The 16,541-nt window shown below is 43.3% G+C and overlaps 1 protein-coding gene and 1 long non-coding RNA gene across 2 annotated transcripts; both read left to right on the plus strand.

Annotated features, from left to right (window-relative positions):
* Positions 1-919: 919 nt before the first annotated feature.
* On the plus strand, positions 920-2,939 carry LOC138985948 (uncharacterized). Its single transcript, XR_011462875.1, has 3 exons — positions 920-1,040; positions 1,844-2,047; positions 2,771-2,939. It is a non-coding gene; the product is annotated as an uncharacterized lncRNA (long non-coding RNA).
* Positions 2,940-3,204: 265 nt separating this feature from the next.
* Positions 3,205-13,875, plus strand: LOC138985952 (low-density lipoprotein receptor-related protein 2-like). The gene is made up of 8 exons (XM_070364251.1): positions 3,205-3,420; positions 4,221-4,446; positions 5,241-5,366; positions 6,993-7,217; positions 9,356-9,667; positions 10,343-10,555; positions 12,038-12,232; positions 13,505-13,875. The coding sequence occupies exons 1-8, from the start codon at positions 3,205-3,207 to the stop codon at positions 13,873-13,875; spliced, it is 1,884 nt and encodes a 627-aa protein (XP_070220352.1).
* Positions 13,876-16,541: the final 2,666 nt, after the last annotated feature.

Raw genomic sequence — 16,541 nt, forward strand, 5'->3', positions numbered from 1 at the left:
CTCCTCTTTTAAGGCCAAATAATATTCCATTGTATGCATACAGTTTGTTCTTTGTCTATGCAGGCTCCACATCTGCAGATTCAACCAACTGCAGACTGAAGATACTGGGATGGGGGTGGTGTGGGGTGTGGGATTCTAGAAAGTTCCAAAAAGCAAAACTTGAATTTGCTGTATTTACATTGTATTAGGGATTATGAGTACTCTAGAGATGACTTAAAGTATACAAGAGCATGTGCATAGGTTATATGCCAATGCCAAACTATTTTATATAAGAGATGTAAGCATCCACAGATTTTGGTATTCTCTGGGGGTCCTGGAACCAATCCCCTGTGGATCCCAAGAGACGACCGTATGTCACATTTTGTTTATCCATGCATATGTTGATGCACACTTGGGTCATTTCCACCCTTTGGCTATTGTGGACAATGCTGCTGTAAACACTGGTGTGCAAACATTCGTTGAGTGCCTGCTTTCAATACTCTTGGGTATATAACAATAGGGGAACTGCTATGTCACATGATAAATTCTATGTTTAACTTTTGAGAAACCATCAAACTTTTCCATAGAGGCTGCACCATTTGACATTCCCACTAGCAATGCACATGGGTTCTGATTTCTGCACATCCTTGCAGCTCATTCTAAATTGGGCTCTGGCTGGCTTGAGATGGGTCACGTCCCCAGGAATGCTGCTAGAATAACAGGGATGCACATCTAGGGTCCATGTATTGATGGTTCTGCTGCAATGCACTCACATACATGGGAATCCTATGGACATGGGGATTGTCTGTCCTAGGACCCACACCGTCATCTCCACTTAATGCATGCTCCATGAGCATCTGAAAAGTGGCCCCAAAGAACAAAAATACTTGAGATCATTCCTCAGTCTTCACTAATTTCCAACTCTCTGTCATCAGATGTGGATGAGTGCTCGATGGCATACAGCCCCTGCGGCCAGCTATGTCATAACACACGCGGCTCTTACTCCTGTGGGTGTATTCAAGGTTACCAGCTCCACAATGGCACTGACTGTCGAGTTACAGGTGAGTTTCAGTCCTGTAAACAAAGTGGAGGCCCTGCTCTATCCTTAGCAGCATTTAGGTAAGAGTGATATAGACGATTCACTTCAGGGTCTGGTATTAGAGATGACTCCTCTCTTTCCATAAAGAAACTGCTATTATAATGTTAGTTGATCAGTTTTGAGCATAAGTTGCTATTATGTGTCTTTAAAATGATTGGGCTTTCCAGGTGGCACTAGTGGTAAAGAGAAGGAAACACAAGAGACATGGGACATGGTTCCATCTCTGGGTTGGAAAAAACCCCTGGAGGAGGGCATGGCAACCCACTCCAGTATTCTTGCCTGGAGAATCCCATGGACAGAGGAGCCTGGTGGGCTACATTCCCCTGGGTCACAAAGAGTTAGACATCACTGAAGTGACTTAGCACACATGCTTGTCTTTAAAATGATTTAGTTTTTCTGTAGGATCTACAGCTAGGTGCTCCAGAGACCAATTGATGATCTTAGTTTGTCCTGTGCCACTTCCATGATGGGACACTTAATTATATTTGGCTGTTGTCTATAAGGCCTGGAGAGGACCTCTGTCTAGGGGTGAGGGGCTGAATCTGAAATCAGGCAGAAAAGTTCCAAAGATTCATTTCAATGTGCTAGAGTTCAGAGGAGGAATTGAGACTTCAGGTGGTCAACCAGGTCTCCTTTAGATCCACCTTAGTCCAGACTTCAGAGATAAGTAGGTTTTGGCATGGGCCACTAGTCAATGTCTTTAGTTAAGGAGATGGTGTGAAAGGAAGTTCCATAGTCATGAGTCACCTTCTACTTCTATTGCAGATGATGCTGTTAAAATTCTTATTGCAGCAGATAGAGAACTTGGTATCCTGGATCGAGGAACAGGCATCTATGAGACACTGATACCTGTAAAATCAAGGCCTATTTCTGTTGCATATGACCTAGAGAGAAGCATGTACTTCTGGGTGGATGAAGTCTTAAATGTGTTTGTTCTTGGGAAGCCAAACCCTGCTTCTCTCTATCCAGGTATATTTCTTGATATTAAAGCTCTAGCTTCTTTAAGCTACTTAAACATGGTGTGAGAAATATATGTTTATCTGGACATCATCTGTGACTCACTTGTCATGCATCATGAGAGTACATAAAATCTTGATTTTAGTCTATGTAGCTTGGTTCTATAGGAGCTTTGTAGAGCATAACCTGAGATGAGATTGTTAAGCAGTTTGGAAAGTATAGAGATGTGGACTCAGGCCAAGGTTAGTCTCAGCTCCATCACTTGGTATATGACCCTGAGCAAGTTGTTAATTCCTTTGAACCACCATGTAAAAGATGAAGATAAACAGCACTTGTCTCATTGGGTAAGTGTGGGGATTAAGGGGAAGAAGAGCTTAGCATAGTCCTGGATGTACAAAAATCCTCTGCTGGCAGTTAAGAGGTAGCATTCATCACAGCCTTCCCAGAAAAAAAATATCAAAAACTTTGATAATGAATATTGTCCCAAACTGAGGTCACATTCTCCTGGATGTCTTGGTTATACTTCTCCTAAGGCCTTTGTCTTTCCTTCCTGCCCACTGTATACTGGGAATACCTCACACAGCAATAGCTCTCATTCATTCCCTGTGTCCTGTTGGCCTCATTATGTGACTTGAGATCAGAAGGTGTAGAAAAATTTTGTCTGAGTCTCTTTTTTCAAGGTGAGATGGGTATAGGAGAACACAGAAACATAACACTGTCTCTTGTAATCCCCAGAACTTAAAACTATCAACAGTATCTCTTTGGACTGGTTCACGGGGCAGTTGTACTGGGCTAGCAGCTTTGCCAGGGTCATCTGTGCTGGCTTAAGTGATGGCAGAGGCTACATCAGAATCTTGGAAAAGGATCTTGTGCCGGAGCAACTCATAGTGTTTCCCGCAAAGAAGTAAGTTGTGCTTTCTTCGGAATATATCCCAAATCATTGGTTGTCTTAGGTATTTAAGTTGATAGGAGAGCAGGTCAACCTTTTCGACCTACGTCTCATTTGCTCCAAAAAATTCTTAATTTTGAAGTCTAAATTGAATACCATGGAGCCAAACTTTTCAAAGTCTAGTGAGTCTGAGAGCAGAAATCTCCAGGATTCTGACCAGTGGAATGATAAGAGGTCTATGCCAGCAATCAGGGCAGCCTGGCTTGTCAGAATCGTATACATGGCCTGGAGTGGATTTTCTAACCCTTGTGTCTTTGCTGATTTCAGGTACTTGTATTGGGTAAATCGAGGTGGGAAAGGCCTGAGGACTATCGAAACAGCAGGGATGGATGGCTCTGATAGGAAGGTGTTGGCGGTGGTCAACATGGAGGAACCCACAGGGCTGACGCTGGACCATGTGGCTAGCAGACTCTACTGGATCAGTGCATACAAAGAGGTACCATGGATGGGTCAGGAGGAAAAGGTAAACCTGTTTAGTAGGAGTAAAGGGTTCTTTTGAGTACAGAGTTCTGTGTTGCATCAACTCGGTGAAGTACCTTCTGGCCATGAAAACCGAGAAAAGCCCAGCATCTTCAGATGAAACTGGACTGTATCAACACAGGTTGGGAGACTCTGTGACTTTCTTAAACTCTCTATAGTCGGGAATTTCCTGGTTGTCTAGGTCATGTTCTGTGTGGTACCTGGAATATAAAACATTTTAAAACAGAAAAAACAAACAAACATGCAGTTACTTAAGTACCTCAGTGTCTTCTCCCACATTTCTAGGTTTTCGTATTACAGGTCATGTTATCTTATTTTTGAAACCATCAAACTAAAAGACCAGTTGGACATGGGGGCTGAAAGCACAGGCTTGGGAGTCATATTTTTAAGCCTATTTCTTCCAGCTGTGATTTCTGGTTACTTAGGGTGCCTCTTTGAGCTCTTCTTGCCCTCTCTGGAAAGAGAGAGAAAGCCTGCCTCAGAAGGTGGTTGGGGAATGTAGTAGAAGGATTTGGTACAATGTCTGATGCAGACACTAAGTTATAGTAGCTACTTGTATAAGAATTGTGACCCTAATTGATACAAGAAGCAGCCCAATCCTCTGCCTTTGGCATTAACCTCTGCAGATCCCCAGACAACTTCATCTCTATCAAATTGATATCAAAACGTGTTTAATTGGTGTCCAAGAGACTGAGGTACTCTAAGATGGTCACCCCTCTTGCTGCCACACTCTCAAGAGACCCTGTCACCCTTCAGTCCATAGAGACAGTGAACGTGGATGGCTCCGGGAGGCACACCTTTCCCAAGGTCTTCCTGGAAGATGACGATCCAGTGGGACTGGCGGTATTTGAGAACTCTTTCTTCTGGGCAAATAAACTACAGCTGTTTCGTACTTCACCCCACACCACAAAGGAGAGAGAGGTGCTGCTAAACGCTTCCATATCCGCCTTCTTGGTACTCCACCAATCCCAACAGCCTAAAAGTAAGTCTCATCACTTGCTTTCAAAACACTTATGAATCAGAACTCACACTAAATGGAACCCCCCCCCCCGCTAAATTACTACCTCCATCTGTTGTTGGAACTTGCTATTTTGGGGCCGGGGAAATGTTCTGGGTATCGTTCCAGACGTACCCAGGACTTTTGAGTAAGATGAACAGAACGAAAATATCTGCTGGAAAACTTGTTCCAGGCACATACCTGGCTTTTATCTAACATAGGAACCAGAGTTTTAATACACAAAACATCTGAGTTTTAATACACAAAACGGGGGATGCGCTGTTCACAAAAGGGCTAGAGTAGCTTTCTCACTGACACATCAATTGATAACAGAAAATGGAACCAAGCTTGGCATCCTGCTTTTAGGAGGAAGTCACATGTTTGTTGACTAGGAGTTAAAAGCTTGTTAATCTGAATTTGTCAGCTTCAACTCAGATTATACTTCTTCATGGGCCAAGAAACTAATTAAAGTGGAGAACTGGGAACCACTATTTACTTCCTATCAGCAAGCTAGACAGTTATTTTGCCTTAACTTGGAAGGGGAAGATACCGTTGGTTGAAGCTTTCTTAGCCTGAGCTTATTGTAGAGAGGTCATTGTCACCATCTGAAAGACGGGACCCCAGGAGTTTAAGGTCAGCATGCTTAACTTAGAGGGTGACAAATATATTGGGGTTCCTTTTAAAGCAAAAATGCCTTAACTCCTTTGAGTCTGAAGTTTTGAACTGGTTTGGATAAATCCATCTGAAATTGTGTCCAACCTGTTTTTACTTTAAAACAGGTAAATACCCAGCGTATGTTCCAGGTTCTTGCAGCCACCTGTGTCTCCTGTCCCCTGTCCATCCCAAGGGCTATAAGTGTGTTTGTCCAGAGGGGATGTTTCTTTTACCTTCCGGCACGTGTAGTGGTAAGGATGGTGGGTGAAGTGGGTTTGGCTCAAGAAGCCACATTCTGGTAGGTCTGGAAATAGTGTCACTTCTGTTTTTGAATTAATCACTTTTGTCCTGAAAGCATAAGAGTTTGATTAGGTTTTTTATTGTGTTAAAAATATACATAACAAAAGGTACCACTTTATTTTTAAGTGTAGTATTCAGTGGCATTAAGTATATTCACATTTTTGTGCAACCATCACCTCCCCCCTTGGTCTCCAGAACTTTTTCATCTCCCCAAACTGAAATTCTATTCCTGTTAAACAATAATTCCTCATTCCCCTCTCCCCCCAACCCCTGGCAATCACCATTCTACTTCCTGTCTCTGAATCTGACTACTCTAGGTACCACATCTCAGTAAAATGGTACAGTATTTGTCATTTTGTGACTGGCTTTTTAAACTTAACATTATGTCTTCAAAGTTCACCCATGTTATAACATGTGCCAGAATTGCCTTTTTAAGGTGGAATAATATTCCATTGTATGTAGATACTACATTTTGTTTATCCATTCATCTATCAATGGATATTTGGGTTCAGTAATTTTTAAAACAAGAAAAAATAGCTTATACTACTCAGTTTTACATGAAAGACTAATGATTGCTATGCTGTCACTTCAGTCGTGTCCGACTCTGTGCGACCCCATAGACAGCAGCCCACCAGGCTTCCGTCCCTGGGATTCTCCAGGCAAGAACACTGGAGTAGGTTGCCATTTCCTTCTCCAATGCGTGAAAGTGAAGTCGCTCAGTCGTGTCCGACTCTTAGCGACCCCATGGACTGCAGCCTACCAGGCTCCTGCGTCCATGGGATTTTCCAAGCAAGAGTACTGGAGTGGGGTGCCATTGCCTTTTCCGAGACTAATGATTAAGTTGGTATAAGAAAGAAACCCTCTACAGTCTCATGACTATAGTATTTTCTGACTCTTGCTTGTAAGCAGAGTGTCTACATTAACATTGTTAACATAATTCCTCATGTCACTGTTCCATCTTTGAAACTGTGAAGGCTACATAATCAGTTGAATATCACTGCCCAATTCCTTGAATTTTTCCTATAGAACAGTGAGGTTTTAAGAAGAATAAATGATATAAATATGTTGATGCTCTAACTACCTTTGTAGAAGGCAATTCACAATGGGTAGCCATGGAGCATGATTATAGTGTAATAAGCTGTTGTGCCAAACACAAGTCTTAGCTTAAAATGTTTGTGAACCTTATACACAGTTAAGCACCCAGGTAACTTTTCTTTAGATAGGCAGCAGAGCTTAAATTTCTTTGTGTTGAAATGTGTGTGCTACAGACAAGGATTTGATGACGTTACTGAATCCAACAGTAGCTGAGGCCCTAATCCTCAGGATTCTATGTTAATCTTTTCGCAGACATTTAAAGGCCTTGGTGAAACTGAGCAGCACTTTCATTTGCCCAAATGACTTCCTTCTCTAAGGAAGCCAAGGCATTCATGTTGTGTGTACATGCTTCAGAAGCAAACTTTATAAGATCCTAGAATTCTAGGGAAGCTTCAACTTGAAAGAGCAATGTTGTTTCAGAGGGGAGCATGGGGCTTTTCTGACAAATGCTCAAACAGTACATCTTTCTTTTTCTTCGGTAGAGTTAAAACTAGTGTTTTCCTCCGGCAAACGTCTCTACTTGTTGAAAGTTGGTTTTATGGGAACTGCTATAGAGAGAAGCCTAGTTCAAGAGCATCCAAGGAACATCTACTTGCTGGATATTGACTGGAAAAGAAATCTCATCTACTGGACAGATACCCAGGGACATCTGTTTCGCTCAACTGGCTACCTGGGAGACAAGCAAGAAATTTGGACAGAACATACAGGTAGCTTGGGTTGGTTATTTTGAAATTTTTCCTTTACTTTCTGGCTCTAGATTTAAGTAGGCTCCCAAACATCTCCAAAACCCTATCTGTCTCTGACCTGAATCAAGCTTAATACCAAAGAGTGGTTCTTAACTAATTTAAATATTAAGTGTCTGTGATTTACCCTTGTTCTTATGGTGTGCAGACTCTTAAAAGGCTACCATGATTTGGGAAATACTGAGGTCAGTAATAAGGGTTTTAAAATTTTACTTTTCTGGCCTTACATCTGGATAGGATGGAAACAGACCTTAAATACTTCAACTTTGCATTGCAGATTTTTCTTACACTAATTTAGAAGCAATTTGCAATGCAGATTTCAGAGAGAACTAGCAAGATATTTTCTTAATTTGATAATATATGCTTTCTCTCCCCTCCCACACTCCTACATGGCATACCCCACCCTTAGCTCCCTGTACTCAGCCTAAATGAAAATATCTGCTTTATAAAAGTAAACTGAGAGGTGAGTTCCAGGGTGAGTAATCTTATTTCTGAATGCCTGTACTGTGGGTATTCTAAGTGCCAAGGAACTGCTTTACTATATGAAGTGCTGTATTGGAATCCATGTTCCCGAGACACCCTTCAGATCAGTGGCTGATGTCTTAATCCTTATGGAACTGGAATGGCATCAGACTTTTTTTTTTTTTTTTCTTTGTTTAGGACACAGTTTGTGTTGCAGAATTGCTTGGTGTGGGGGGAAGAAGCACATGTCTGGTGTCACAAGTATTGAGGTATAGTAAAGGGCTTCCCAGGTGGCATAGTGTTGAAGAATCCACCTGCCAGTGCAGGAGACCCAAGGGATGTAAGTGTGATCCCTGGGTTGTAAAGATCCCCTGGGAAGATCCTGTGGATGGCAACCCACTCCTGTATTCTTGCCTTGGAAATCCCACGGACAGAGGAGCCTGGCAGGCTACAGTCTGTGGGGTCACAAAGAGTCAGACATGACTGAGTGACTGAGCACATACACACAGAAAGGAGACACACAAGTGTTTTTCCTACACAGTTAACTGGGAAGCATGACACAGCCAGGCAGGCCTTTTCTGGGTAGTGATCAGCTTGACCTCTGCTCTTCAGGCCACTGTGCAGGATCTCAGGGCCTCCTGACAACTCTTGGGTCTGCAGCTTTCACCTTATTTTCACATCAGCGTGTACACGTCTCTTGTGTCTCCTGCACTGGCAGTTGGATTCCTTACCGCTGTGCCACCTGGGAAGCCCTTTACTATACCTCAGTACTTGTGACACCTGTAGTGTTGCCCCCCCCACACACACCAAGCAATTCTGCAACACAAACTGGGTGTCCTAAACAAAGAAAAAAAATAAATATTACCTGACGCAATTCCAGTTCTTTAAGGATCAAAACATCAGCCACTGATCTGAAGGGTGTCTCGGGAACATGGATTCCAATTCAATGGACATGAGTTTGAGTAAACTCTGGGAGTTGGCGATGGACAGGGATGCCTGGCGTGCTGCTGGCCATGGGGTCACAAACAGTCGGACACGCCTGAGTGACTGAAATGAACTGAACTGCACTGACATCTGTGTTGTTTTCTCTTGGGTGTGTTAATCTTGTCCTCAGACTGAAACTTGAGGGTAGAAAAAACAGATGAAGTTCTGAATCAAAAATGGGAGGGCTTTAAAGTTCCACTTTAGGAAAGAGTGCACTTTTTTTAAGAACTGGTGTAGAATCACTCTGAGGGCATTCTGTGATGCTGGCATGCGGGATTTTTGTGGTTACATCTGACTTCAGAGGAAAGCACATATTTTCTGCAGAGGGCAGAGCCCAGTGAGGTCAAGAGAAACAGAACCCCATGGGGCCAGTGTGTTCTTAGGAAGTTGCCAGTCTTCCTAAGCTATCCAACTTACAAAATGCAGTGCATGTCTACCTTGCCTAGGGGTTGTCAAGGATCAGGGGAGCTCATACTGACAGACAAGAAACCAGAGTAGGCATGATGGGACCCTTGTGGGAACAAGGTGTGTAGGTTTCTAGGGAATGATCTTTGCATCCTGAAACTGTCTGCCTTCATCCCTGGCCCAGAGTTTAAGACAGTATGAGAACACATTTGAATGTCCTTCCTAATGGGAGCGACTTGTCCTCCTTACAGTCTGCTCAGCGAATGTGGACATTCCAACTGGGAACTTGTACTGGCTGCCCTGCGACAGAAGTGCTATTCAGAGGACGAGACTTGCTGGCCCAGACACCCATATCCTGTACAAAACGGGCAGCGTTATACTGCATCTCCTTCTTGACTGGCCAAGGAGGCTGCTCTACTGGGTGGAAAGTGGGGAACCCTTGAAAAGTATGACCCTTGATGGCAAAAGCATACAGACAGTCTGGAGAGGCACCTGGACGGCAGACACCCACGTAACCTTAGATCTCGGCTCTTCCAGCATCCTCTGGACCACCAAAGGGTCAGGTAAGTGCTGCATAACCAGTGAGGTTGGAAGAGGCTTGAGGGGCTGAATGAGAGTCTTCTTTTTAGTAGTAATGACACCATTTTTAGAACTAGTTAGATATAGTCTCAAACTCTGATTTTCATAGTTAAAGCTTGGGCATGAGTCACTGACCTCAAGCTCTATTCACATCTATGAGTCTAAATTTATGATTGAAGGGATAGAAAACTTTAGAAATAGCGTACTTAATTTTTAACACTGCAAAAAGCTATTTGTTTCTACTTCGGTAAGTAGAAGTAATGGAATGAAACTTCCATTATAAACAAAGTACAGATACTTTGGTTATAACTTGACAGCAGGTACATATTACACCTTCATAGCTGAATGTGACAGTCTACTCGCCCAGAAGTCTCAAGAATGGCCTGACAGCACTGTGCCTGATGACTGGGGCTGTAGGACTGTGGTGGTCAAGTCACATCTGATGTTCCCATGCGGCACCCCTCACTTTTCTGGAGCTTTAAACACTTCCTTGGATTATCTTTAACTATAGAACTAAAACTTACAAAACTTCACAGATGAATCTGTGCATATTTTCAGTGCAAGGTCATTGAAATTTTCAATCCAGTGTTGCCCTTGCCTCCTTGCTGTCACAGGTTACTTGTTCTGTATCAGCTTGTAAGGACTTGACTCTTTCTTAGGGTTGCAAAGTCTGAGTCTCCTAAAAAATAGAACCTACACTTTGAACGAGACTTGGAGTGATGGCATGATTGCGGCCCATGAGCCCTACCTACTGACTCTGAACAGAACGGCTCTCGTGCTGTGGAACAGGAGGAAGCCAGAGCCCTTCTCAGTGTCAAAAGAGGCCTATGTCCAGAAGATGATCATCTTGGCTGAGAACCTGGAGGTTCCAGGCAAGTCTTCCCCTGGGGGTTTTCTTAGAGATCCACGTTACGTGGTTCTCCTCGGTGTGTTTCCTACGAGAAATTCCCGGGTATCTTCCGATCTGTGTCAGCGTGGTCCCACCCCACAGTTCGGCAGGCCTTCTGCCTAACTTGTCCTTGTACTGAAACCTGTTCAAGTAAGAATCTAACACATTTCTCAAAGTTGCTAAACGGCACCAGTTCCTGAGTAATACCCCAAGGAGGGTGCACACCTAGCCCCTTTTGGGAATCATCTTTCATGTTAGCATGTTGAAGCTCTTAGTTTGGCTGTAAAGAGAGCCATTTAACTTGCTCTAAACAGGTTCCCGGGCTACCTAGGTGGCACGGCAGTGAAGAATCTGCCTGCCAATTCGTGAGACCCAGGTTTAATTCCCGGGTCAGGAAGATCCCTTGGAGAAAGAAATGACAATCTACTCTAGCATTGTGGCCTGGAAAATTCCGTGAACAGTGGAGTGTGGTGGACTACAGTCCATGGGGTTGCAAAGAATGGGACACAACAGAGCACCAATGCATGAAAATCAGTTTCCCAAGCTGGCTTTTTTTTTTTTAAACCGAGAAAGCCCCTTTCTCATAGCAGTGACATCTTGCAGGGGATCCTCTGTGAAGCTGCTCTGGGTCCTGGTTACCAGGGGAAGCAGCTCTTCTGTTAAAGCTGTGCCTTGATCATTCAGATTAATCTGCTTAAAGCTGGCTTAACTATTTTCGTATAAACCTTTTTGCACGGTGCCAAAAAATCTGATTTCAGATCTTGAGGCAGAAGAAAAGGTCTTATCACAGGATTCAGGGGGCTTTCTTGGTGGAAGCAGCTGGAAACCCCAAGGAAGAATAGAAACAGAGATGCACAGACCTGTTCCTCCTCCTATGTACCTGCCTGCTAGAGGTCTTTCATCTCCCCCTGCAGTCTAAACTATTATTTCCTGATTCACTTGCTTGACCTGATTTTCAAGGTTAAGAACCATTAGGCTTAGGAACATGTTTCCTAGGTGGTAAAATGTGTTAACAAGAGGTTAACTCTTGGTAAAAAAAAAAAAAAAAATCCAATTTTGATTATTCTACTAGCATATCCATTAGGTTTCTGTGACAGGTGCTGAAGAATACTAACTGGTAACTTCTGGAGGTGACTAACTCAGACATCTCACCATGAAACTGAAGTCCCGTCTTCAGAAACTTACTTTATTCTGCATGCCTAGAATATAGCATCAGGTAGTGGAAAAATTAAATTTATAGGCCTGAAAGGAAAAAACAATTTCCCCCAATTCAAAACCATGAGATAATGGGCCAACACACCACACACATGGTCTAAAGACCAAGGGTCTTTACTCTTTCTTTCTACAAGGTAGACAAACATAGCTACCTGGCCAAGACGTGGGGTTTTGGGGAGCGGGGCAGTAGAAGCCTGTCTCCACTGCTGATGTCTGATGGATTCACCTGCTGACATACTGCTGGTTCTAGATCCTGAGGTCGAAGGAGCAGCAGCCCCCAGCCCTCCTCCCCCACCCCCGCCACCCCCTGTCCTCTGCACCCGATCTTCTGTGCCCTGTCGTGATGGCCTGGAGTGCATCTCCCAGGGGTACCTCTGTGATGGCAAGCAAGACTGCGGGGATGGCTCTGATGAGGAGAACTGCTCCCGCTTCTGCAACAGACCAGGTGTGTCACCACCTCCTGGTCCTTGTCCCAGGCGTGCTGATTCTGCCTTGGAAGCATGCTATGAATTGCTGGAGTGTTCATTATAATCACATTTGCTTTCCCTATACATTTTCATAGATTACATAGCCTGTCAGAACACAGACTGTCTGATTGCCCGTTTTATCACATTTAAGTCCATAGTGTTTTGCCAGGTATAATTTGACTATTGTTTCCTTGCTTCCTCAAATTTGCCTAAGTATTCCAATAGCTGCCTTTATATTGGCATGCTATGCTATGCTGTGCTAAGTCACTTCAGTCGTGTCCGACTCTGTGCGACCTCATAGACGGCAGCCCACCAGGCTCCCCCGTCCCTGGGATTCTCCAGGCAAGAACACTGGAGTGGGCTGCCATTTCCTTCTCCAATGCATGAAGGTGAAAAGTGAAAGTGAAGTCGCTCAGTCGTGTCCGACTCTTAGCGACTCCATGGATTGCAGCCTAACAGGCTCCTCTGTCCATGGGATTTTCCAAGCAAGAGTACTGGAGTCGGGTGCCATTGCCTTCCTAAATGGACTACTTATAACTGACTTGGTTGTATTTTACAAGTTGTTCAAGTAACCAAATCAGTATGAAGCCTTAGTATTTCAAGGACCTAGTTCAGCTTAATTAACCTTAGCACTTTATTAAAGCTCACTTATGGACCAATTAATATATAGAACTCAGGGGACTTCTCTGGTGGTCCAGTAGTTAAGCCTCCACCTTCCAATGCAGAGGATCCGGGTTCGATCTCTGTCAGGGAACTAGATCCCACATGCCATAACTAAGAGCGTGCTGCAGTTAAAGATTCCCCATGCCTTAACAAAGATCAAAGATCCAATGTGCTGCAACTAAGACCCGGCACAGCCAAATAAATAAAAAATTAAAAAATATGTATATATAGAACTCAAATGGGCTTTCCAGGTGGCACTAGTGGTAAAGAATCCCCCTGCTAAGGCAGGAGACATAAGAGATGTGGGTTCAGTCAATTCCTGGGTTGAGAAGATCCCTTGGAGGAGTGTATGGCAACTCACTCCAGTATTCTTGCCTGGAGAATCTCATGGATTGAGAAGACAGGTGGGCTACAGTCCATAGGGTCACAAAGAGTCAGATACAACTGAAGCAAGTTAGCATGCACACCCAACTCAAGATTAGTCTACCTACCCCTCGAACTCCAGAATAAGGGTTGAGTTAATTTAGTAATAAAACTTCAGCTTGATGAAGATATATGGTCCTTGCTTTTGACTTGTTCCATGGAAGGGGTCTTCCAGTGTCTGGATGGAAACAAGTGCATTGAGGAGAAATATCACTGTGATGGAGCCCAGCAGTGCTTGGATGGCTCCGATGAGCTGGGCTGCTGGAAGCCCGTTGAAGACTGCTCTCTGCGCTGTGACAACAAGACCCGCTGTATCCCCAAGAGCTGGCTGTGTGATGGCCACCCCGACTGTTCTGACGGAAAAGATGAAAAAGGATGTAGTAAGTTCCATGGAAGTTACTTGGAGTATTTCGAACTACACTGTAGTCAGTTCTCCTTATTTGTGGGAGTTATGTTCTATAAAGCTGCCATGAACACTGAATTAGAGGATATTGGATCATTGCTCCTGGAAAATATGCAGGGTGAGGTTTCTTAGAGTCTCTGGTCACATTTTTGTCAACTGATCAATATAGAACCTTTTTAAAATGTGTGTTTCTGTTTAAAGATGACTTATCATGTATTGTTGACTCAGTAATATCCAGCAGCACCAAAACTCATGCAGAATAGAGCTTATTGAATGCATGTATATTTTCCCATAAGATACACTGTAGACTCCTTACCCTGAGGAGCACCAAACAGCACTTCAGCACTACATTTGGGGTCTTTTAGATAGAAAAATCACTAGAAAGTAAAAAAAAAAAAAAAAAACATGGAAAACATGGTCCTAAATGATTGCAAGACATCCCTGATGGCTTAGTGGTAAAGAATCCGCCTGCCAATGCAGGAGATGCAGGTTTGATCCTTGGGTTGGGGAGATCCCCTAGAGGAGAAAATGGCAACCCACTCTAGTATTCTTGCCTGGAAAATTCCATGGACAGAGGAACCTGGTGGGTGAAAATCCATGGGGGTCACAAAGAGCCAGACATGACTTGCTGGACTAAACAACAAAAAGGATTACAAAAAAGCATACTTCTTTTAGTCTGAGAGTGAAAACTTGAGGTCAAAATGGTGCCTTTTCAGCCTCAATTGGAAAGGTGTGTTGGGGCAACTCACATTAGGGTCCCAGGCAAGAATCCCACTCCCCTGCCTGTCCCAGCATCCTCCTACATGTCCTCCCATCCCTGTCTCATCCTCCAGGACAGGAGGATTTTCTGGCCTCGCTTATAGGCCCTTTCTGTCCTAACACTCTGCTTGAAGCACCTTCCCACCCTAACCCCCACTGGGGCTTAATTCCTAAGGTAACAGGAGAAGACTGGGAGTCTTCAAACCGTTTTATTTGCCATCAACTTGCTTCTTCTCCATCTGGCTGAGTTGTTACCTAAAGCTTTGTTTTTCAGTTCATGAAAAATGCAGCCCATCTGAATTTAAATGTGAGAATGGCCAGTGTGTATCTTCTTCCCTGCGTTGCGATGGGAACCGTGATTGCCTGGACCACTCGGATGAAGAGGGCTGTCCTGCCTGGCCCCTGCCATGCCCGTCAGGGGAGGTGAAGTGCCCGAGGAGTGGGGAGTGTGTGTTGGCAGAGTGGATATGTGACCATGACTTAGACTGCAAAGACGGAACTGACGAGAAGGTAGCCCACTCTTCCTTCAAAAAAAGAAAAACACCGTAGACTCCTAATCACAACAGTAACTTGTGCTTCCTCACCAGAAAACTTGGGAAAATGTACGAACAGAGGTCTCCCACAATCTCTGCCCATAAAGCCATTTGTAACTGCATCACAGTGTCCAAAATGTTAAGATCCTCTGGTTGAAAGTCAAACTTGTAAGATCTTTATTGGAGGAGCTTTGCAAATATTAGGTCTTGATGGTCATAGCTTGAACGTCTTGTTTAGAGAGATGCTTTGAAGCCCTGCCTAACCAGTTCCCGTAACATACACCGTTGCTTCTGCATTGTGTGAGATGCAGCCCAATTTTGAACCTACTGCTCACTTTTGACCTTAAGAAAGCAGCTCTGTGGTGATGTTCTATTTTCTCATCAATAGAATGGGTAGTGTCTGCTGGGCTGAAACTATATCTTAAGGTGCTGCTGTATCATAGGTGCACAGATCTGAAATACCCTTCTCCCTGCAGCAGTTCTGAGAATCCCAGTCAGATTAGGTACAAATGCTGGAGTGTGCATTAGAAATGGTGGGAATTCTAAGAAGAGTTCCTAGAGCAGATTCTTTTGCTTATACTTTAAAAAAAATTTTTTTTTAATTGGAGGATGATTGCTTTACAATATTGTATTGGTTTCTGCCATATATCAATGTGAATCAGTCATAGGTTCTTTTTTAATATAGTTTTTTATTGACGTATAGTTGACTTACAATGTTTCAGATGCATAGCAAGGTGATTCAGTTATACATATACCCATATATTATTTTTGAGATTATTTTCCATTATAGGTTATTATAAGATATTAACTATAGTTCCCTATGCTATATAGTAAATCTTTGTTGCTTGTTGCATATCTGTTGTTTTCATTAGAAATACAGCATTCTATTCATATTAAGTCAAACAAGTGGAATCAAAATGTCATGAATTTTTAAGTTAGGCAAAAATTCATAAGTTTTGTATTATGGCTCAGACCGTAAAGAATCTGCCTGCAATGCAGGAGACTCAAATTCAATCCCTGGGTCGGGAAGATCCCCTGGAGAAGGAAATGGCAACCCACTCCAGTATTTTTGCCTGGAGAATTCCCTGGACAGAGGAGCCTGACGGGCTACAGTCCATGGGGTCGCAAAGAGTCGGACACAACTGAGTGACTATCACTTTCACTTTTAAAAATACTATATATATACACACACACACACAAAATCTTTTCTACTATGCTTGATAAAGGCTTGAGAAAGAATGTTTAGAAAAAAGAAAAGATGGAGAAATTGAAAAACATAAACTAAATGAAATGGGACCATTGAATATGAAATAGAAAACGTGAACCAAACTAGGTAAACGATCATCATAAGGTCTAGTTGTTTTTAAACAAGCTGTAGGTTCTTAAACGAATTAAGACTTCCTGGCTGGTCAGTTTACAGAATAAGGTATCTCCTTCCCACTTTCCCATCCACGTTGGTATCACCCACAATTCGTCGTCTGAACTCCAACTGAGGAAGGCGTTGCT

The sequence above is a fragment of the Bos mutus genome, chromosome 27 (genome assembly GCF_027580195.1).
Source record: "Bos mutus isolate GX-2022 chromosome 27, NWIPB_WYAK_1.1, whole genome shotgun sequence".
Taxonomy (NCBI): Eukaryota; Metazoa; Chordata; class Mammalia; order Artiodactyla; family Bovidae; genus Bos; species Bos mutus.